The sequence below is a fragment of the Garra rufa genome, chromosome 20 (assembly GCF_049309525.1).
Source record: "Garra rufa chromosome 20, GarRuf1.0, whole genome shotgun sequence".
Classification (NCBI taxonomy): domain Eukaryota; kingdom Metazoa; phylum Chordata; class Actinopteri; order Cypriniformes; family Cyprinidae; genus Garra; species Garra rufa.
Window position 1 is genome coordinate 31,334,572 of NC_133380.1, and position 24,571 is coordinate 31,359,142.

Consider the following 24,571-nt stretch of genomic DNA (forward strand, 5'->3'; position numbering starts at 1 on the left):
TGCGCCTCTTTGTGTTTCTTGTGTCAGAACTATTTATTTTCATATGGAAGCGCATAAACATACTTCATGATAGTTTTTAGTGCTGAACACATCATGTCAGTACTGAGAGGTTCGTTATAAGGCTTCTTCAGTGTTTTCATATAAGTAAATTTAAACACAAACAAACCTATATACGCAGTGAATAGGTGCCGTCAGAATGAGAGTCCAAACATCACAGTAATCCACATGTAAGCCATACGACTCCAGTCCATCAATTAACGTCTTGTAAAGCTAAATGCTGTATGTTTATGCAAAAACAAATTAATCTTTAAGGCGTTTTTAACTTTAAGCCATTGCTTCCAACTAAAATGCAAGTCCATGATTTATAATAAAGCTTCCTCCAGGGCAAAAGTTGTCTGTTCTGAATCGGGGAGAAATGTTCATAGATCAAGCACCCTTTATAATCCATAACAGGTCTAAAAAATATGTGGGTGGAGTTTGATGTGTGATATACAACAGGAGATGGAATTTTTCACTGGAGGAAGCGTTATTATGGGTTATGGATCCATCTGGATGAGGGATTTCTTTCTTACAAACATGCAGCTTTTGGCTTTTGATGGACTAAATTATTTGTGTATTATTGTGATGTTTTTATCAGCTGTTTGGACTCTAATTCTGACGGCACCCATTCACTGCAGAGGATCCATTGGTGAGCAAGTGATGTAAAACTGCATTTCTCCAAATCTGATGAATAAACAAATTCATCAATTGCCATTGTTGACGGAACTATTTCTTTAAAGAACACTGGCAAAATCCAAATACAAAGTGACTTAGATTGTTGCAAAAACAGAGTAAATGTTTGCACATGCAACCGCTCTTGAGATCAAACAGACACACATATGCGTCCAGATTGCAGCATCCTTGACATGTCAGATGGTCAGTCATCTCCCACACTCACTGAAAAACTGCATGCAGAGAATGTGACGCATTCAGTTCAGTTCCTGGTGTTAATCACATCAGACGCTGTGTTCACACTGCAGCTAAATCAGCCTGTCACTTCTACTCTTGAGCATTTCATCCTATTTCATTTGTACACACAGAGCTCAGTTATTTTCAGGAGTGATGACTGCATTCTACAACAGAAAAGTGTGATGTTCTGTCATGTTTATTGTTTCTTGCTTTGAGCTGCATGGATAGTAACAACTCCTATATTATATACACATAATAATTCAAGAGATTAATTTTCTATCACTTGCATTGTGTATGTAGACAGTAAATGAGCAACATTACTGAAATGTTCAAAGAGTTTATATCATGCAATTCTGAATTTTTTTCCCCAGAATTGCAAGTTTATATCATGCAATTCAGCCTTGTTTTTTTCTGAATTTCGAGTTTATGTCACGCAATTCAGACTTTTTCCCCAGAATTACAAGTTTATATCATGCAATTCTGACATTTCTTTTCCAGAATTGCAAGTTTATATCACAAAGTTCTGACTTTTTTCCTAGAATTGCAAGTTTATATCATGCAATTATAACTTTTTTCCAGAATTGAGTTTATATTAGACCTTTCTGACATTTTTCCAATTGCGAGTTTATATATCACAGTTCTGACTTTTTTTCAGCGTTGCGAGTTTATATAGGACCACTCTGACTTTTTTTTTCCAGAGTTGCGAGTTTCTATCATACAATTCTGACATTTTTTTTCCAGATTTGCGAGTTTGTTTTACGCAGTTCAGACTTTTTTCCCCAGAATTACAAGTTTATATCATGCAATTCAAAATTTTTCCAGAATTGAGTTTATATCAGACAGTTCTGACTTTTTTCCAGTTGCGAGTTATATCACACAGTTCTGCTATTTTTTTCAGTGTTTCAGACTTGTGAGTTTGTCACGCAAATTCAGACTTTTTTCCTCCAGAATTATGCACTTAAATCTCACAATTCTGACTTTTTCCAGAATTGAGTTTATATCAGACAGTTCTGATTTTTTTCCAGTTGCGAGTTTATATATCACAATTTTTTTCAGTGTTTCAGAATTGGGAGTTTGTCATGCAATTCTGACTTTTTTCCCCTAGAATTGCAAGTTTATATCATGCAATTCTAACTTTTTGTTTTTTCCAGAATTGAGTTTATATCAGACAGTTCTGACTTTTTTTCCAGTTGCGAGTTTATATATCACAATTTTTTTCAGTGTTTCAGAATTGGGAGTTTGTCATGCAATTCAGACTTTTTCCCCTAGAATTGCAAGTTTATATCATGCAATTCTAACTTTTTTTTTTCCAGAATTTAGTTTATATCAGACAGTTCTGACTTTTTTTCCAGTTGCGAGTTTATATATCACAATTCAGACTTTTTCCCCCTAGAATTATGCCCTTAAATATCACAATTCTGACTTTTTATTTCAGAATTGAGTTTATATCACACAATTCTGACCTTTTTCAGCGTTGCGAGTTTATATCATGCAATTTTGACTTTTTCCCCAGAATTACAAGTTTATATCATGCAATTCAGACTTTTTTCCAGAATTGCGAGTTTGTTACGCAATTCAGAATTTTTTCCCCCCAGAATTACAAGTTTCATGCAATTTTGTTTTTTGTTTTTTTACAGAATTGAGTTTATATCACACAATTTTGACTTTTTTCAGCTTTGCGAGTTTATATCATGCAATTGACTTTTTTCCAGAATATGAGTTCATATCTCATAATTCTGACTTTTTTTCCAGAGTTGCCAGTTTATATCACACAATTCTGACTTTTTTTTTTTTTTTCAGAACTAAGTTTATATCACACAATTCTGGTATTTTCCCCAAAATTGCAAGTTTATATGACACAATTCAGACTTTTTGTCAGAATTATGAGATTATATTACGCAATTCTGACTTTTTTTCAGAACTAAGTTTATATCACACAATTCTGGTATTTTTCCCAAAATTGCAAGTTTATATGACGCAATTCAGACTTTTTTTCAGAATTATGAGATTATATTATGCAATTCTGTCTTTTTTTCCAGAGTTGTGAGTTTATATCACACAATTCTGACTTTTTTCCCCAGAAAACATGTTTATATCACGCAATTCTGACTTTTTTTTGCAGAATTGCAAGGTTTTATCATTCAATTCTGACTTTTACCCCTAGAAAACATGTTTATATCATGTAATTCTGATTTTTTTTTCCCCACCCTTACAGAAAAAACACATGAATTTCACATGTGCAAAAACACATGCGACACATGTGGAAATGTGTGCTTTTGGAACACTTTCACTTTCTGACTTTTTTCTTTGAATTCTGAAAGAAACAGGTTTTTGTAATTCTCAAAGTTTCAGTTTATTTAAGCAACTTGTATGATGTTCTGGTTCACAATCTCTTGATAAATGCTTTTGGACATATAAAACAGTCACACTTAAAAAGTTATTAAAGCAAGTGTTTCTCAGAACTGATTTCATATTTCTATTGATTTTCATAGTTTATATCATGCAATTCTGAGATTTTTTTTCCAGAGTTGCGAGTTTATATCACAAAGTTCTGACTTTTTTTTTTTTTTTTTACCAGAATTACAAGTTTATATCATGCAATTCTAACTTTTTTCCAGAATTGAGTTTAAATCAGACAGTTCTGAAATTTGTTCCAGAGCTGCGAGTTTATATCACTCAATTCAGACTTTTTTCCCCTAGAATTGCAAGTTTATATCATGCAATTCTAACTTTTTGTTTTTTCCAGAATTGAGTTTATATCAGACAGTTCTGACTTTTTTTCCAGTTGCGAGTTTATATATCACAATTTTTTTCAGTGTTTCAGAATTGGGAGTTTGTCATGCAATTCAGACTTTTTTCCCCTAGAATTGCAAGTTTATATCATGCAATTCTAACTTCTTTTTTTTTTTCCAGAATTTAGTTTATATCAGACAGTTCTGACTTTTTTTCCAGTTGCGAGTTTATATATCACAATTCAGACTTTTTCCCCCTAGAATTATGCCCTTAAATATCACAATTCTGACTTTTTATTTCAGAATTGAGTTTATATCACACAATTCTGACCTTTTTCAGCGTTGCGAGTTTATATCATGCAATTTTGACTTTTTCCCCAGAATTACAAGTTTATATCATGCAATTCAGACTTTTTTCCAGAATTGCGAGTTTGTTACGCAATTCAGAATTTTTTCCCCCCAGAATTACAAGTTTCATGCAATTTTGTTTTTTGGTTTTTTACAGAATTGAGTTTATATCACACAATTTTTACTTTTTTCAGCATTGCGAGTTTATATCATGCAATTGACTTTTTTCCAGAATATGAGTTCATATCTCATAATTCTGACTTTTTTTCCAGAGTTGCCAGTTTATATCTCACAATTCTGACTTTTTTTTTTTCAGAACTAAGTTTATATCACACAATTCTGGTATTTTCCCCAAAATTGCAAGTTTATATGACACAATTCAGACTTTTTGTCAGAATTATGAGATTATATTACGCAATTCTGACTTTTTTTCAGAACTAAGTTTATATCACACAATTCTGGTATTTTTCCCAAAATTGCAAGTTTATATGACGCAATTCAGACTTTTTTTCAGAATTATGAGATTATATTATGCAATTCTGTCTTTTTTTCCAGAGTTGTGAGTTTATATCACACAATTCTGACTTTTTTCCCCAGAAAACATGTTTATATCACGCAATTCTGACTTTTTTTTCCAGAATTGCAAGGTTTTATCATTCAATTCTGACTTTTACCCCTAGAAAACATGTTTATATCATGTAATTCTGATTTTTTTCCCCACCCTTACAGAAAAAACACATGAATTTCACATGTGCAAAAACACATGCGACACATGTGGAAATGTGTGCTTTTGGAACACTTTCACTTTCTGACTTTTTTCTTTGAATTCTGAAAGAAACAGGTTTTTGTAATTCTCAAAGTTTCAGTTTATTTAAGCAACTTGTATGATGTTCTGGTTCACAATCTCTTGATAAATGCTTTTGGACATATAAAACAGTCACACTTAAAAAGTTATTAAAGCAAGTGTTTCTCAGAACTGATTTCATATTTCTATTGATTTTCATAGTTTATATCATGCAATTCTGAGATTTTTTTTCCAGAATTGCGAGTTTATATCACAAAGTTCTGACTTTTTTTTTTTTTTTTTACCAGAATTACAAGTTTATATCATGCAATTCTAACTTTTTTTCCAGAATTGAGTTTAAATCAGACAGTTCTGAAATTTGTTTCAGAGCTGCGAGTTTATATCACTCAATTCTGACTTTTTTTCAGCGCTGCAAGATTATTTGACACAATTCTGACTTTTTTTCCCCAGAATTATGTTTATATCATGCAGTTCTGACTTTATATTATTATTGACTTTATTTTTACAGAATATGAGATTTTTTTTTTCCAGATTCAGATTTTTTTTTCCAGAGTTGCGAGTTTATTTGACAAAATTCTGACTTTTTTCCCCAGAATTATGTTTATATCACGCAATTCTGACATTTTTGTTTACAGAATTGCAAGGTTATATCATGCAATTCTGACTTTTTTCTTTGAATTCTGAGAGAAACAGATTTCTGTAGTTCAAAGCAAAGTTTCTCAGAACTGATTTCATATATTCTAAACTTATTCTTTCAGTTATTTAAACTGACTGATCTGAAGATGATTTATACTAATGTATGAAGTCAGTTAAGAGCAGAATCACCATTGCTGTACTTCATCACATTAACATATGAAACATAATTCATGAAGTTTGACAACCAGAAAGTGTCCAAGACTTTTTGTCTTTATTTTGAACTGCAGTTTATTGTTTCCTATTTTGAAACCTAACAAACGGTGTGAAATGTTATGATTGAAAGCATCTGTGCTCTATTTCTTTCTAATATAGACCACGTTTTGATAATTTGTTATAAAATGTAAATACATTTGTACATTTTTATTTGTGTTTTAAATGTTTGTGGGCTATGTTCAGTCAGCAGCAGCAGCAGAGAAAGGTAGATCATGAAAAAAATCTGAAAATGTTATATGATCAAATGCAAAGCAGTTTCACTCTGGAAAAATTAATTTTCCAATGACAGCATTATGAGATTATGACTTTTTTTGCACAAATTATTTATTTACATCTTTCAGATAAAAGGTACCATTGATTCATTTTAGTGCACTTTCTAATTATTTTTAATTAAAGAAAATTGATGCCATCAAAATTTTGCACATGCATTTTATGCTCACGTAGAAGGTTCATAACATTAATCGCATGTTGCTTTTTAAGGTTTTTACATTTTTCCCTCCTGTTTAATGAATCAGAATAATCCTCTGAAAGAGAAAAGACTCAGCAGGTAGTGGCTGTGTAACTTGAGAAAGACAAAACAAATCAAACCTGTGTTCTTCAGGTGGATTCACTGCTCTTTTCTTGGTTCGACCTTTGACCTTCTCGTTGCATAACTTCACCTGTCACCTCATTCCTAAATATAGAAAGCAAAGGCTCTAGTTTGACCTGTTCAGTTGCTTTCATGGTGTTCTGTGGCACATGAGTGATAAAGAGTGACATCAGTCTGATCTTCATTGATTTATTTTGCTCTTATATGCTGATACCATGTTTTTTTAAGGCAAAACTCAGTCTGAAATAGTTTACAGTGATGAATGCTCACTTCATAGAAGGACGGGCAGACAGAATCTTATATCTGGCTCTGTCTGGGTTCACCAGTGTTTTCATTCTTCTTTTGCATTCAAATTCACATCCGCATTTTAAAGCCCTAAATGCTTTAGGTCCTCAGGATCAGTTTTCTGTCACACTAGATTCTGTCCATTAAGGTCACCAAAGTCCAGACTATTCACTGAACAAAGTATCAAAAGCCACAAAAGGACCTTTTCACATTAGCCTCGTAAACTTTGGAATAGCCTTCCTGGCAATGTTTGAGACTCACACTCCTGATGTTTGTGTTTGCAGCAGGGCTGGAATCAAAGGCAGTTCTCAGGATCTCTGCATTATAATAGTGAGTGCCATTCCACTAACATTATTTCACTGATCGTCCCACTGCTTTCTGAAGTACCAGAACGTCTAACTTGATTGGCTTCCACCGTGTCTGATTATGATTGAGCCTAATGAGTGGCTCCTACAGTTTGGTGGATTTTGGACTGAGCAGGCCTTAAGAAGTCAATTCTTTTTTAGTCTTATCAGAGGGGGGAAAACGTCTGTCTATCAGAAAAGCACGCTGGTCAAGCTCAGATTAGTATAGAATAATACTGACCAAATATTTCTCATTCTAGGAAAATTGTCTACCCTGACACATTTTTTACAATGCACTGTTTGACAGGGTGGACATTTTCATGCCAGTAAAGTCCATTAGTTAGGAAAGAACAATATGCTAGCAGAAGATTGACATTTAGGAAGAATTTTAATAGATTAAAAAAATTGACTTATCCATTAATAGAAAATTACCACTGTGTTTTAGTGCCACGTTCAATAATACACAAATCTAAAATTACGAGATTAAAGTTGTAATATTTTGAGAATTGAGAAAAGTTGAAATTATAAGAATCAAATCCAAATGTTTTGAGAATAAAGATGAAGTTACGAGAATAAAGATGAAATGTTTCAAAAATAAAGTTGAAATTTCAAGAATAAAGTTGAAATGTTTAAAAAATTACGAGAATTAAGTAAATATTTTGAAAATAAAGTAGAAATGTTTCGGGAATAAAGTCAAAATTTCGAGAATGAAGTCTAATAGTTCGAGAATAAAGTCAAAATATTACGAGAATAAAGTTCGAAATGTTTCAAGAATAAAGTCAAAATTATTAAAATAAAGTTGAAAAATTTAGGGAATAAAGTCGAAATGTTTAGAAATTAAAGTCAAAATTTCGAGAATAAAGTCTAAATGATTCAAGAATAAAGTTTGAAATGTTTCAAGAATAAAGTCAAAATTATTAGAATAAAGTTGAAAAATTTAGGGAATAAAGTCGAAATGTTTAGAAATTAAAGTCAAAATTTCGAGAATAAAGTCTAAATGATTCAAGAATAAAGACAAAGTTACAAAAATAAAGTTTTAATATTTCAAGAATAAAGTCAAATTACGAGAATAAAGTTGAAATATTTAGGGAATAAAGTCGAAATGTTTAGAAATTAAAGTCAAAATTTCGAGAATAAAGTCGAAATGATTCAAGAATAAAGACGAAGTTACAAAAATAAAGTTTTAATATTTCAAGAATAAAGTCAAATTACGAGAATAAAGTTGAAATATTTAGGGAATAAAGTCGAAATGTTGCAAGAATAAAGTTTAAATGTTTCGAAAATTATGTTGAAATTACGAGAATAAAGTCTAATAGTTCAAGAATAAAGTCGAAATATTTTGACATCTCATAATTTTGACTTTATTCTCTAAATATTTTTACTTTATTCTCGTAATTTCGACTTTATTCTCTAAATATTGTGACTTTAATCTCTTTTTTGAGATTTTTTTTGTTTAAATTTTTAATGTGGCACTAAAACGCCATTGTAGAAAATTGTAAAAAAAAAAAAAAATTGTATTCAATGTCAAAGAGAATGAGTAAATGTGATCACACTTTATTTTAAGGTCAAATTCTCACTATTAACAAACCATTAACTATGACTTTAGCCTCAATAAACTCTTAATTTGTTGCTTATTAATAGTTAGTAAGGTAGTTAAATTTAGGTATTGGGTAGGATTAGGAATGTAGAATATGGTCATGCAGAATATGTGCTTTATAAGTACTAATAAACAGCCAATATGTTAATAATGGACATGCTACTAAGCAACTAGTTAATATGAGAATTGCTCCCTATACTAAAGTGTTACCATAACTGCAATCCTCAAACTGGCTAATTTAGAAAAAAATACATGTAGGGTACGACGGGGCTAAAGGTGCCCCAGGGGGGAAAAGGCGCTTTTGATATGTTTTTCCTCTAAACCACTAGATGGCAAAAAAAAAAAAAAAAAAAAACTTGCCATAGCACTTTCCAAGACCTCCGCTTTTCAAGATACACGTGCAATTTTGCCTGATCCTTGACGCGAACGTGGGCAGCAGCACAAAGTCGATTCTGTGCTTACTTGATCTAATATTTGATGTTTTTCTTATTGATTTCCAGTTTTGTTTAAGATAATTAAAGCAACAGTTTTTAAACAACAAAAGTATATGTAAAAGTATGGTATTTGGGGTAAAAAGCACCCCTGCTGTTGGGGCTAAAAGGCACAATAACTAACATGATAATTAATAGAAGGCTAACTTTTCTATTTGTTGACATGACATTGTTAGATTTAGATGGTAAATATCATATATTATGTTGGGTGTCCATCTTAAAGATAATCACCATGTTTAGAATGAAACCAGCATATTTAAAAACATTCTATAAATCATATCATATAATAAAATATCAGTTGTTGTTACTACTGTAAATCTATATTAAATTACTATGGGATCTCCTAACAAAAATGTATTCTATTATTTATCAAAATAAGCAGAAAACAGTACACACTTTGCTAAAGTGATTGTTTTGAACAAGTATTAACTCAGACATTATTTTAAAAAAGCATTATTTTAGCTATCTGCAAGGCCATGTATGCCACCTCATACATTTATTAAATTTTAAAACAAAATAAACGACTTGTATGATTTATTTTCACACAAAATCTGTTGCTCCATGTTCAGTACAAACATATATTTTTCTGCAATCATACACTTTAGGCACAGTGAAAAGCATTTTTTTTTTCTTAGGGTGTGCCTTTAGCCCCTAAATTTCACTTAAAGTTGAGAAAACTTGACACTCTGTCAAGTGCTTAAGAAAATATGTTTTATTATTATTATGTACCAATCATTATAAATGTGTGTTAGTCATTATAAACTATGTGGCAAGTTGATCAACATTTTATGTCAAATATGCAATATGCAGTGTTGTTTCGCAGGAACGTAAAATCCACCAGACTGCAGGAATGACCCTAATGTGGAAAAACTCTCTATGTTTTACATCAATACCGCCAGACACGCTTCTCTGTCATTGGGTTTCTATGAAAGAGGATTGCATTGCTGCTATCTTTCCCATTGCACAGATGAGTCTAGCGGCGGTTCTCAGTACTGTTGATATTACCTCACACAGCATGCTGGACATCAGCCACGATCGCTGGAATCAGGTCAGGCTCCCACTATGGCCTCCAATAACACCTATCAATTTTACATACATGAAGCAAAGCAATAAATCATGGGATGCTCGTTTGATTTTAACGCTGCTGATTTATGTATAAGGTCGGATAGTGTAGGCAGTTTGTGTAATATCTCATAAGGACTGGAGACGGGCTTGCCAGCGCAGGATACATGATAATAAATAACGTTAGTTACTTCATCACTCATCAATATATCGATTCCATCGACTGAGCGTGCAGAACTGCTGCTAACCTGAAGAGCTGTGTGAGAGATTTCCGCGTATCACATTATGAAAGATCAGTCAGACCACGTCCATTTCCCAGATCAGTAGGCGGGCAGTCCGCGCTCTCCGCGCGCTATTGGATGAGCCGAAGAAAGGTGTGCGATATAAACACCGGCTCGCGTGCAGGAAGAGCTGCAGCGTCCGTTCGTGCGCACTGTATGAACTTATTGAGAAGGATGTTGCCTCAGGCTCTGAAGATGTCCTGCAGGAGCGCGTTTCCGCTGCTCAGGTGCGCGGACCGCTGGGTTGACGTCATGCCCGCGCCTGAGTCACGGCAGGTGAAGACGCTTGAGCAGATGCCCGGACCTTCAGCCGCGGGCTTCATCTGGGATCTGTTCTTCAGACGCGGACTGTCTCGCCTCCATCAGCTGCAGGTGCGTGTGCTGACAGATCTTTTATTGCTTACTGGCACTTGATTTATGTTTTCTTGTTTCTGAGCTGCTTTCGACTAATAATAGAAACGTTATTACAGCTTAAGTAATGTTATTGTGTAAAAACAATTATATGAACAATATGTATTTTTGTCTCTTTTTTTTCCCCTTAACCATTGTGCTGTGCTGCAAATCCTAATCTGGTGTTCCTTTCAAAAATGACTGGCTTTGTTTGCTTATAAATCTCTCATTATGCTGTTATCGCTAAATTATGGATCAAATATTTTTGACAGTATGCTTTATTTCAGTTAACACAGGTTTTGTGTTTGTTTTTGGAAGTTATTGATCGAAAGTTCCACTTATTTGAGCTTATGCACCTTAAGCATTATTTGTGGATCATTTTGTCAGTATTTACTGAAAAACTGAGGTAGCTACTTAAGCTCAGATGAATGAGCTATGATCAATCACTTACAAAAACAAATATAGATTGAATCCATTCTTTGGAAATAATAAATTATAGCATAATTAAACATTAAAAGTGTTTTAGTTGTTATACCCTGTCTAAGTAAAGTCAGTGAGTTTTGGTTCAATATAATGTAAAATAAAATAAAAAACATGACCAGAGCATAACATGAGGGTTAACGAAAGTTAAAAGCCTAATGCCCAATCCTCATCATGGCTTTGATATGATTTAATAGTGTCCATCTGAAATTAAAATGAGTGAGTAAATGATTTGTTACTCTGTTTGAAGCTGGAGGGCAGGAAGAAGTATGGCCCCATGTGGAAGGCCAGCTTCGGGCCCATCCTGACAGTCCATGTGGCTGAACCGGAGCTGATCGAGCAGGTGCTGAGACAGGAAGGCCAGCACCCTATGCGCTCGGACCTCTCATCCTGGAAGGATTACCGCAAGCTCCGCGGAGAAGGATACGGACTCCTGACTGCGTGGGTACAAGCGCTCACTCATATGAGCATTTCTACAAGTTTGCATGCATGCAGCTCATCCTTAATGGTGGTAATTACATATAGCGCACAAAAGAAAATAATAGTTGAATTTATAAAAATGTTCAATGTTCAAAAGTTTACTTAATATTGTTGGTACCTGAATGATCCACAGCTGTTTTTTTCTTTAATAATAGTTGTTCATGAGTCCTTTGTTTGTCCTAAACAGATAAACTTTAAAAAGATCCATCAGGTCCCACAAATTCTTTGGTTTTTCAGCATTTTTGTGTATTTGTGTAACGGAGGCCAGCTAGTAGGTGCTGTGAGAGACGCACTAGTGACCGACGCTAGAGGTTGTAGCCTTTAGCCTCCTTGTTAGTGCGTACACCTCCCGTGCCGGAGACCCGGGTTCGAGACCCGCTCGGAGCAGGTGCGGTAGGACCCGGGTGTGAGGGGTTACATTTGAACCCTCTCCGACAATGACTGTGTGATTTTGAGATCCATCTTTTCACACTGAGGAAGGTTCAAATGCACACTTATGCTTCAGAAGGAAACACAATGCATTAAGAGCCGGGGGTGAAAACTTTTTAAACTTGAAGATAAGGGTAAATTTAAATTATTTTGTCTTCTGGTGATCATGTAAGTAACTTCAGTAGCTTCTAAAGGGCAGTACTAAATAAAATAAAAAAGATATTTAGGTAAAATAAGAAAAATTTACACATCTTCATTCCATTCACAAGTTTACACCCCTGGCTCTTAATGCATCATTTTTCCTTCTGGACCATCAGTGAGCATTTGAACCTTCTGTAATAGTTGCATACGAGTCCCTCAGTTGTCCTCAGTGTGAAAAGATGGATCTCAAAATCATACAGTTATTGTTGGAAAGGGTTCAAATACAAAAAATGCTGAAAAACCAAAGAATTTGTGGGACCTGAAGGTGGCACAGAAGAACATCTACACTAACTGTTTAACGCATTTACACAGCAGTTACAGCTGTATACGTTGATACTGGGGCTGAGCAAGTATGATTTAGTCACAGAGCAGCCAGTGTAAAGCCCTCTTTAGATTTAAAGTAAATCTACATGCAGTCAGTCAGACATGTACATACACTTCACGTTTGAAAGACAATTGTATTCTTACTGTTGAACATTATTAATGGAGCTGCAACTTGCTGTAGCTTTTTCAAATTAATCAGTTTTATTGGTGCTAAAAATGAACGTTATAGAGGGGAAGTGTTTCTAGATCAATTGCAGCAGTGCTTAATGCATCACGCAGCAAAAACGTCATTTAGTGAATGAATGATTGGGAATTCTGACACATTATTTGTTTGCAAAGTAGTTCTCGTGGTAGATGGAGTTTGCAGTCTCTTCTTCTGTCTTCTTCTGCTTCTTCCCTGTCTTCATTGATCTCTGTGTGTGTGTTGCAGTGAAGGGGAGGAGTGGCAGAGCGTGCGCAGTCTGCTGGGGAAGCACATGCTGCGACCTAAAGCTGTGGAGGCGTATGACGGCACTCTCAACTCTGTAGTGACTGACCTCATCCAAAAACTCAAGCTACGCACGCAGCAGAACTCCGGCAGCCTCATCACTGACATCTCTGCTGAGTTCTACCGCTTCGGTTTGGAAGGTAAACCACTCATATTACAGAGTCAAATGTTAAGTGATATTTTAGATAAAAGAGTTTGAGGTTTGTCACTTTCAGCTTCTCCAATCCAAATAGCTTTTATTAAAACTGAGCTGCAAAAGAGCATTTTTCATGTTTTTCCTCAGTTTTGTCTTGTTTTTCACTACAAAAACATCCTTAAACCAACATGCATCTACTGCAGATGCAAAATGAAGCTATAGACCAATTTGGAGTAGACGTGACAGTTACGTCCCCTGCAGCTGGGCGTGCATTGCGGTGGCAGAAAAACACTGGTAACAAGTGAAGGGAAATGGGTCAAATCCATGGAATAAGAGAAAAAAATATTGTTGTGCCTTTGGATGTCAGAATCAGAGTACAAATCATTTTTATAGAATACTATCATCAAAGACGCCATTAGAAGCAGACTATGGATGAAACCTGCTATGATTACTGAATTACAAAATTTGATTTAAACAATTTGTCTACATAATATTCACATATGCAGTTGATAGTCATATTGTATTAACCCCACAGTTATACTATGAAATACTATTTAAACCTATAACATTTACCTATTTCATCTCACAATTTTGACTTTTTTTTTTATCTCGCAAATGTATAAATTCTGTATTATCCTAGTTTGGACTTTATAACTTGATTTAACTCAACAATAGCATGTTTATCAGAATTGTAAGATATAATGTCAGAATTGAGAAAATAAAGTCAGAAATTTGAAATATTAAAGGAACCGTATGTAGGATTGTGGCCAAAACTGGTACTGCAATCACTTTCAAAATACTGTAGAACGGTGTATCCCCTCCCCCTCCCCCCTGACTGGAGGTTGCCAGCTAAGCTGCAGGATCCAGCAGGAACGTAGGCTGCTACAAGGAGCTTCTAATGGCAAGTGACGAGTCCTACACAGTATTTTTTTTCTTCTGTTAATTATGTTTATGCTTCACGAGAGATGTTTTGTGAAGAAATTATGTATCGCAAAAATTTACTAATGTCGATTAGCCAAATATTTCGTAAAGATTTACTGTAATACCACATTTCAGTCGGAACATAGATTGTTTTCATACCCTGCTAGTGGTGCGATATAAAGCTTTTTATGAACGCATTTAGCACGGACGACCGTGGAAAATCCACTGTTTACGGAAGCAAAATTAGCCAAACATAGATGAATCTTACCTGTCCAGGAGAAAATTAGCAACGTTGGCGTCTGTCTACAAATTCTTCTCCGTTTTCAGCCGTCTCCATCTTTCAAAGGCATCTCCTATACAAATCCTTGTTTTATTTCGGACTTTGTCACAACGTATTTCGGATTCATAACGAGGTCTTTTAGGTTTCGTAACGTTATACATGTTTTATCCGACACGTTCGTAGCTGCAGCTGTAACTAGAGCAGAGCTGGCAACCCGGATGACGAAACTCTACTGACTTCGTGATTAGTAGATAGCTGGAGGGTGGAGCCTCAGACCAAAACACAAAATGACAAGAATAACATCAGTTGTGGGCTGCAACTTTCACTTTTAAATGACAATATCCTGGCCGGACCACTGTTCTCAGTGATATAAGTATTTGAAATGAACATGATTTCTTAATGTCTAGTGACATGTCAGGACCATTTTATGATTAACTGAAATAAATTTCTTACATACGGTTCCTTTAACTCAAATTTACCTTTTTATTTATATCTTGATTTAACTCAACAATAGCATGTTTGTCAATTCAGAGGGAAAACCCCAGAAATGTTGGATATAAACGAGGGGAAAAGAGTTGATGTTTCTTATTAGAATTGTGAGATATATTCTCTTGAATTGTGAATATAAAGTCAGAATTTTATAATATAAACTCAAATTTACCTTTTTTATTCCATGGTCATTTTCTGCCACCAGGTAAGCTCCACCCACAAAAAACATCATCACTGTTTGCAAGTTTGCAGTTGGTCTATAAATACAACAAAATTAAGGGAGTTTATGCTTAAAACAATAACAAACATCTGTCATTGGGGTATGAAAATGTACTTTTTTAAGTATATATAAAACTGTCACTGAGCTGTTCTCTTTTAGCTCCTTTTAGTTTTTTTTTTTTTTTGTCTTAGAGCACCTACAAAGTGGCAACTTTGGACCTTTTTTCTGAGCCTATTGGCAGATATTTGTTCTTTATTAAAATTTTGACCAATTTCATAGGAAACAAAACTTCCTATCTTATGTCACTTTGCTTGTCAAGTAATTGTTTCTTGATTTAAGGTTGTACAGATATCTTTAATGGAAAAAAAGATAAAAATATTGAGAAAGAACACTTTTTGTTAAAAATTAAATAAAACATAATGGAGACGTTTTAGATTTAGAAAACTAATACAACTAATTCATTCCCTGCAGAAAAATACAGCATATTCTGGTTAGGTATATTTTGAAGCTTGGCAGCTGGTCCTTAGTTAGTCCTTAGCTGGTCATGAGCTGGTTTAAGCTGGTCAGGTGCTGGTCCTAGCCTGGTTGAGCAACCAAAGTGAGATGTCTCGTCTTTTCTACTCTTTCTACCAGGAATCTCCTCTGTGCTATTTGAGTCCAGAATCGGCTGTCTCGATCCGGTTGTTCCTGTGGAGACGGAGCGCTTCATCCAGTCCATCAACACCATGTTCGTTATGACTCTTCTCACTATGGCTATGCCTCAGAGGCTCCACCGGCTCCTTCCAAAACCCTGGGAGACCTTCTGCGGCTGCTGGGACTACATGTTTCAATTCGGTGAGTATCGCAAAGTCTGTTGAAGGTTAAAGGTTTACCATGAACATGAAACCAACTGTGACTAAATGGCCATCATTTACATGTTTGAGTGTGAAATTAAGTTGGTCATACCTTGCAGAAAGTTGAATTGAGATTAAACAGTAAAATTTTATGTTTGTTTGTTCATGGGAACAGATTTGAAGAAATGTAGCACTAAATCACATCATAATCGTGTTGCATTGTGGTATTTGGAGCTGCCTGAAGTGTACATATAAAGAAAGCTCACTCACTTGGTCAGAATTGAGGGAAATTTATATGGACAAAATTTTTGAAAGTGCTTAGAAAGTGCCAAAAATCTAAATTCTGTCATTAATTTTTCACCCTCATGTCGTTCCAAACCCGTAAGACCTTTGTTCATCTTCAGAACCCAAATAAATATAACAATATTTTTGATGAAATCCGAGAGCTTTCTGACCCTGCATAAACACAACACAACTACCACATTCAAGGCCCAGAAAGGTCGTAAGAAGTAAAATTGTCCTTGTGACATCAGTGGTTCAACTGTAATTTTTTGAAGCGACAAGAATACTTTTTGTGCACAAAGACAAAAAACTACTTTATTTAACAATTTCTTCCAAATTCTGAGGATGAACGAAGGTCTTACAGGTTTGGAACATTCATTCTTGAGTGAACTATCTCTTTAAAGCTAAGATTGTCATGTGGTGTTTTCATTTGGACTGTGATTGTGGTTCTATAACAGGCTTAATAATGTTGAAAATTGTAAAATCTTTCTGTCATCGTAGCTAAAGGCCACATCGAGCAGCGTCTTGAGGAGGAGAGGCAGAAGATGGCAAGAGGAGAACGTTTGGAGGGACGATACCTCACATACTTCCTATCTCAGGCTGGAGTTCCTCTGAAATCTGTGTACAGCAACGTGACCGAGCTGCTGCTCGCTGGCGTCGACACGGTATGCATCTCACATCGCTTCCAGTGATGATCCTGCCAATAAAACATTTTAAATTTGAAGAAATGAGTAATTCTTCTGAAGGATCTGCTGAAAATCAAGTCAGATCAATAGCCGTAATGAAAGCTCAGCCAGGGCGGACACTCGAATGATCTACACTAAAATGATTCACACTTAAAATTATATAATTGTATATAATTATACGTATATCATTATAATCTTTACAATTATATATCATTATACATATAACTATAATCAGTGTTGGTACAGACACTAATATAGTTTTCAATAACATTCTTTTTAGTATAAGCACTGTGGTCGAGTGCTCTTTGAAGTTGAGTGGATTCTGATTGTCTGTCAATATTTGTATTGCTCATCAACTGGAAGAAAATTGGTGTAAAAATGATGTATAGTTTTTTATTCATTTAGAACATCACATTAAACTAAATAAAAACTACTGCTTTTGCATCCGCACCTCTAGACTAAGATATCAGCCAGTGCTGCTTTAACAAAAACATACTGAGTGCACCTTTAAATCAAGTGTTATAACAGCGATTCTGTGATCAGTAAACATCTGAAGTCATTTGTGGTGAAAGCTAATTCAGGGAGTTCTGACTGTGGTGTGGCATGCTATGACACGATTATCTGATGATTTCTTTCCATCCTTGGAAACGAACAAGTTTGAAATCCATTTAACAGTAAACACTGATATTTTTTTTTTTGGAAGAATGAATTTAAACTTTGTCTTTTTCTCATCCGCCGCCTCAGATCTCCAGCACGTTGTCTTGGTCGCTGTATGAACTCTCTCGGCATCCTGACGTCCAAACCGCGCTGCGGGAGGAGGTTCTGAGCGTGCTAAAGGGCCGGAGCGTCCCGGAGGCACGTGATGTGGCTGCCATGCCGCTTATGAAGGCCGTGATGAAGGAAATCCTCAGGTACAATGACTGAGACCTTTGTGTATTCGCTTTTACACTGTCAGTCAAAAGTTTTTGAACAGTAAGATTTTTAATGTTTTTTTAGTGGAGTCTCTTCTGCTCACCAAGCCTGCATTTATTTGATCCAAAGTACAGCAAAACAGTAACATTTTTAAATATTTTTACTATTTAAAATAACGGTTTTCTATTTGAATATATTTTAAAATGTAATATTCCTGTGATTTCAAAGCTGAATTTTTAGCATCATTACTCCAGTCTTCAGTGTTACTAATCCTTCAGAAATCATTCTAATATTCTGATTTGCTACTCAAAAATCATTTATTATTATTATTATTATTATTATTATTATTATTATTATTATGTTGAAAACAGCTGAGTAGGATTGTTTTCAGGTTTTTTTGATGAATAGAAAGATCAGCATTTATCTGAATTTGAAATTCCTATAATTTCTTTCCCAGAATAAAAAAAATGTATACTGACTCCAAGCTTTTGAAAGGTATAGTGTATAATGTTACAAAAGCTTTATTTCAGACAAATGCTGATCTTTGGATCTTTCTATTCATCAAAAAACTGTTTTAAATATTGAAATATTGATTAATAATAATTAATTAAAAAAATAAAAAATAAAAAAAAATCAGCATATTAGAAGGATCACGTGACAAGGAGTAGTGATACTAAAAATGTAGCTTGATCACAGGAATAAATTCAATTAATTTTTAAAATGTATTCAAATCGAAAGCAGTTTTTTTATATAGTACAAATATTTCACAATTTTACTGCTTTTGCTGTATTTTGGATCAAATAAATGCAGGCTAGGTGAAAAAAAACAAAAAACATTAAATCTCACTGTTCAAAAACTTTTGACTGATAGTGTATGTCAAATAGAGTTTATCCACTAAGTTCATTATATTAAATTAAATTAACATTTTCCAGGCTCTATCCTGTAATACCAGCCAACGCTAGAGTCATCCCAGACAAAGATATTACAGTAGGAGGATATCTGATCCCTAGAAATGTGAGTATTTCATATTCCATTAGCTTTTAATGTAGAGCGATATATTGAATTTTAATTGTGATTTACATTTGCATTATCATTAGTAACAAGGTTGCCAGATGTCAAGAGTTTAAATAAGTTTTTTTTTTTAAATGGATACATTTCCTGACTAGTGTTTCATTAATCTTCCAAACCTGGCAACTACAAACACTGACAAACATGTACGCTGGAAGTTTAGCGATCTCAATTGAGTTATTCTGCTTAAATGAAATCACAGCCAGTCTGTGTTCTTCACACAGTCGTAAATCTGCCATCAAAACTCATAACAACAACTTTAAATCTCATAACAAACTGTAATAAATCCGAACACAATCTCGATTGTTTGCAATTGTGCCTGCTGAATAAATTCCCTTATGCAACATCTGTGCCACAATACAAAGGCTTTTGTGTTGTTGCTTTAATAGAGAGATATGAACATATTTTGTAATTGCCAGAGTTAATATTAGGAATTTGACAGGTTTAGCTTTTCTTAATGATAGGCTTAATATAATAAATCCGGAAACTAGATGAGGTGAAATAAATGGGTCCTATTATGCTTTTTCACTTTTTTTATTTAGTGTGTGTGTGGTGCGTATATTTGGGCATAAAAAAACATCGACAAAGTTACAAATCTAATGCTGCGTTCCAGGCAACCCGTTACCCGTGTTTTTCCAACCTTCTACCCGTGAAAGTGCACTGGAAAGGCAGTCAAACCCGTGACTAGATTGATGTACTCCCAGTTTCGAGTTCTAACATAATACAGCCCGCGAAACAACAATGGCAGCCCCACACGGGTGCTGTGTTTATGCAAGTGGTACACGGTGAAAAAACGTTTGACGTGACTTGCCTGGAACGCTACAAAGTCATGAGTCTTGGTTTAAAGTCGTGATTTACCAGCTCAAAAACCTGCCTGGAATGCAGCATTAAAGTCCACTCCAAAGGGAGATCTTTAGTTTTTAAAAAATCATTTTCAAGAACTACAATGAACGGCTCCTTTGGACTACAGCGTTTGTTTTCTGGATGCTATGATGTCACAATGCGGTCCATTAGAATGTGATTCAAATAAATCCCGCCTACGGAAATTCGAAATGTCGGCGGGTGGGGAGGGACGAGGTGGGTGATTAGCGATGTAGCATGGACAGCCGCTTCTGGGATGCTTTAACGATCCGCAGGGCAACTTGTATAAATGCAAGCATTGACTAAAGCGGCCGCGGACTGCTCCAGTCACCGTGTTGGGGCCGCGCCGTGTGCGGTATAGAGGGTCGAAACACATGCAGAGCCATGGCTGAACACAAGCATTGACTAGAGTGACAATCACCGGTTGCCACGCCGTAGACGTGTACAGTGTGTAATAAGAGATTTATTCATTATACAGTGTAGATAGCTTTACTAGCCTTATGCTGGAGCTGGTTTCAGGCATGTAAATAATTAAATAAATTAGCACAATAATGATAATATCATGTATCGGCGATCTCGCAGGCTGACAATAGGACCAACACTACTGTAGCGTATTATTTACTCACCCTCCATGCATACTAGGTGTATATGACTTCCTTCTTTCAGACGAATGCAATCGGAGTTATATTAAAAATGATCCTGGCACTCCCAAGCTTTTGAATGGCATAGACTGGAGTTTTTCTCCATCAGTCCAAAACAAGTCCAAGTGCATTGATCCATAATAAAAAGTGGCTCACATGGCTCCGGGGGGGTCAATAAAAGCCTCCTGTAGTGAACCAATGAGTTTTTGTAAGAAAAATATCCATATTTAAAACGTACGAATCTCTTTAATCTGTAATCTAGCTTGCACAGTTGTACACTGAACTTGCTGCTTTGGGAAGGGGTGTGGCAGGACTGAAACGCCATCTAAGCTGTTCGCCAATCGCAACGTAGTGGGATTACTAACCAATCACAACTCATTTCGTTTTTCGGAAGGCGGGCCATTTGTGCCAGGCTGGAGAGAAAGCTATTGTAATGTAAATTATGTGAAAAATAGTGCGTTTTTCGAACCACCAAGCATGAGAGCATGTTCTAGTGCACCCCAAAACAAAATAAAGACTTTGTAAAAGAGCATAATAGGACTTCTTTAAACAACCATGTTTTGATGTAGTTTTGATTTGATTTTAGATGACAATCATGACTGTAAATTTGAACCATTATCATGCAGCCATACTTTTGTGGTGTGAACGTCTGGATTTGCACTAAAGCTGGTGTGTGTTTGATCCTCACAGACTCTGATCACGCTGTGCCACTACGCCACATCCCGTGACCCTAAACAGTTCAACGATCCGGATGCGTTTATCCCGCAACGCTGGCTGAGTCGCTCCGAGGGCAGCCACCCATACGCCTCTGTGCCTTTTGGAGTGGGCAAACGCAGCTGCATTGGCCGACGCATCGCTGAACTGGAGGTCTACCTGGCGCTTTCTAGGGTACTTGAAATTCTGTTGTAAAATTACAAGTTTCCAAATTGGTTTTCTAAAAGCATGTCATTGATCTTGTAAAGTTACATCTGTGCATATGTTGCTTGTATTTGACCTCATAATGACTCAATTTCTGACGTATGGATTGATTTCTCACAGATTTTATTGCACTTCAACGTGGAGCCAGCAGAAGACAGCAATCCAGTCCATCCGATGACCAGAACTCTTTTGGTCCCAGAGAGACAGATCAACCTTCGTTTCATCGAGCGCTGATGTGAAGGTCAGAGGCGACCGGGACACGATGTGACAGAACTGGCCCTGACTGATATAGAGATCCAGAGAGCCAGGAGGACACTGGGACGTCCAGCGGCAGAAAGGGAAGGAGGCGAGAGCTGCGTTCCACTGCCTTTCACTCCCTCTGCAGCTTATCTGAGTGGATACCAGCTCAAAAACTATGGCAGAAAATCTGAAGATTGTGACATAACCAAGAAAAGAATGTAAGAGAGGCACAGGATGTCCATTGCTTGATGAAGTTTCACAGAACATGCTGTGGATCTTCATTTCACAGCAGAAAGACCCTATAAAAGCTGTGCATTTATAGATGCTTGTATGCAAAAGGAATGAGAGGAACAGCTCATGGAAATGGAGATTTGGTGCTAGTGTGTCTGAAAAATGTTGGTCTTGTTCTTAAATGTAGACTTAAGGAGCAGAGATGTTTACTTTGATTTTACTCCATATGTTCATTGACACTTCAGTAATCATGTTGAAGGCCACAAGTCCATAATTTCATTTTTTTCACATATTGTTGATTTGAGTGTGAAATTCTGACCTGATATGTGACCCTAGACCACAAAACCAGTCATAAGGGTACATGTTTTGAAATTGAGATTTATACATCACATGAAAGCAGAATAAATAAGCTTTCCATTGATGTATAATTTGTTAGGATAGGACAATATTGGCCGAGATACAACTATTTGAAAATCTGGAACCTGAGAGTGCAAAAAATCTAAATATTGAGAAAATCATCTTTAAAGTTGTTCAAATGAAGTTCTTAGCAATGCATATTACTAATCATAAATTAAGTTTTGATATATTTACAGTAGGAAATGTACAAAATATCTTCATTGAACATGATCTTTCCTTTAATATCCTAATGATTTTTGGCATGAAAGAAAATTTGATAATTTTGGCTATTGCTACAAACATACCCGTGCTACTTAGGACTGGTTTTGTGGTCCAGGGTCACATATAAGGTCAGCCATGTACTGTATATTTCAGGAATAACATCAGACTTGAAATAACTGCTGATAAAACTACTTGAAGTATGATTTCTAATAAATCACACAATATTTCTATATTGAATAATTGAAAATTTTGTTTTGAGTAAGCTTTAAGCTTACTTTCTAGCTCACTCTTATACTTTACTCCATGGTAATTCCACAAAAGCTTGTTTAACCTACTTATTCTAATAGCAGCTTTTCTGAGAATACGAGTGTTGGTCTGCTCTAGTAAAACAAAGGCTGATGGATACAAGGCCACACTGTGTTTGCTCTGACATTTCCAACAGCAGCTGTTCTGAGCCTTTGACAGAAGTACAGCGGTCACACTAAACAGAGTGTTCAAAGTTTCAGTGTGCTTTGAACCCATGATACTGGGAAACAAGTAGGAGGAAGCCATCAGATCTACCCTAGCAGCTAAGGTCAGCCTCTAAACCTAAAGCATGATCTGATGACCATGTTAGCATTCAACATTTAATCCTTCACTGTTATCAGTTGAGTGCTCTGGAACTTGTTTCGTCACAGCAAGAAGGCATTGAAAGGAAGTGGAAAACTGAAATCAGTCAAAAGCTGATCTCTAAGTAGTTTGAACTGTGACCACCAAAACAGTAAGATCCATATTCCTGTTAGCAATCACAAAAAGTCATTAATGCACAATAGATACAAATTTGATGGAAGGATGCCATCTTGTGGTGTAGGGTTGTTTAAGATCTTAATAACATATTAATAACTACCCTGTAATGCCTGAAATATGAAATAATAATCAGAAAACAGTAATTGAACAGTTTATTAAAACTTTAGAGAAAATATAAAAGAGAAAAGTCTTCAGGTGACTTGATAAAGTGCTTGGTTTTATTCAGAGACTTAAACTGAGCAAAAATAGGCAATTTGGTGCAGGTGCTGATATTTATATGACGAAATTCTGCAAACTGTATAGCAGTTACTTAAATACATAAAATTATATACTGTAAGTATCAGTCGTCACTTTGTATCTCCAATATTGTCTTAGTAAGATTATATTTAAATGATCAAAACATATAATTCAATGCAATACAATAATGATAGAGAGATCAACAAAACAAACTCAAAAGCCTGATGATCATATTGCAACTTTTTTCTAAATAGAGGGATAAGAAAAACAGATGAGATAAATAAGATACATAAAAGCCATTTATATATAGTCCACAAGAGAAATTAATAGTTAAATTATAAAAATGACCCCATTCAAAAGTTTACATACCCTGGAGTCTGTGTTGTTACCTAAATGATCCACAGCTGTTATTTTTATTTATTTTTTGTTTTTTAGTGATAGTTAGCTGTTAATGAGTTCCTTTGTTTGCCCTGAACAGTTAAACTGCCTGCTGTTCTTCAGAAAAATCCTTCAGGTCTCACAAATTCTTTGGTTTTTCAAAAATATTGTGTATCTGAACCCTTTCCAAAAATGACTGTGTGATTTTGAGATCCATCTTTTCACACTGAGGACAACCGAGGGACTAATATGCAACTATTACAGAAGGTTCAAATGCTCACTAGTGCTCCAGAAGGGAAAAAAAAACTATGCATTATAAGCCAGGGGTGTAAACTTTTGAACACAATAAGGATGTGTACATTTTTCTTATTTTGCCTGAATATCATCATTTTGTCATTTAGTACTGGCCTTCAGAAGCTACAGAAGATACTTACATGCTTCCAAGAGGACAAAATAAGTGAAATTTACCCTTACCTAGAAATTTAAAAAGTTTACACCCCCGGCTCCTAATGTATCTGTCACATCCCCGGACTTTCTTGCTGGTTTCTCCCATTCTCCCCCGCAGTTCAGTGTGTGTTTGGTTCCTCCTTCATTGTCTCCACCTGGATGTGTAATCAGTCTGTGTATTTAAGGTGTGTGTTTTCCCCTGTAC

General features: G+C 35.4%; 1 protein-coding gene across 1 annotated transcript; it reads left to right on the forward strand.

Moving 5' to 3' along the window:
• Positions 1-10,442: 10,442 nt before the first annotated feature.
• Positions 10,443-24,493, forward strand: cyp27b1 (cytochrome P450, family 27, subfamily B, polypeptide 1). The gene is made up of 9 exons (XM_073825750.1): positions 10,443-10,763; positions 11,512-11,702; positions 13,126-13,322; positions 15,862-16,062; positions 16,845-17,008; positions 17,774-17,940; positions 18,874-18,955; positions 21,202-21,399; positions 21,550-24,493. The coding sequence occupies exons 1-9, from the start codon at positions 10,470-10,472 to the stop codon at positions 21,661-21,663; spliced, it is 1,608 nt and encodes a 535-aa protein (XP_073681851.1). The 5' UTR covers positions 10,443-10,469; the 3' UTR covers positions 21,664-24,493.
• Positions 24,494-24,571: the final 78 nt, after the last annotated feature.

What these genes read in the sequence shown, in the direction of transcription:
- cyp27b1 (XM_073825750.1), top strand. Translation starts at nt 10,470, where the DNA reads ATGAGCCGAAGAAAGGTGTGCGATATAAACACCGGCTCGCGTGCAGGA. An exon ending in CTCGCCTCCATCAGCTGCAG is followed by an intron (nt 10,764 to 11,511) that starts GTGCGTGTGCTG and finishes CTCTGTTTGAAG; the next exon opens with CTGGAGGGCAGGAAGAAGTA. An exon ending in CTACCGCTTCGGTTTGGAAG is followed by an intron (nt 13,323 to 15,861) that starts GTAAACCACTCA and finishes TCTTTCTACCAG; the next exon opens with GAATCTCCTCTGTGCTATTT.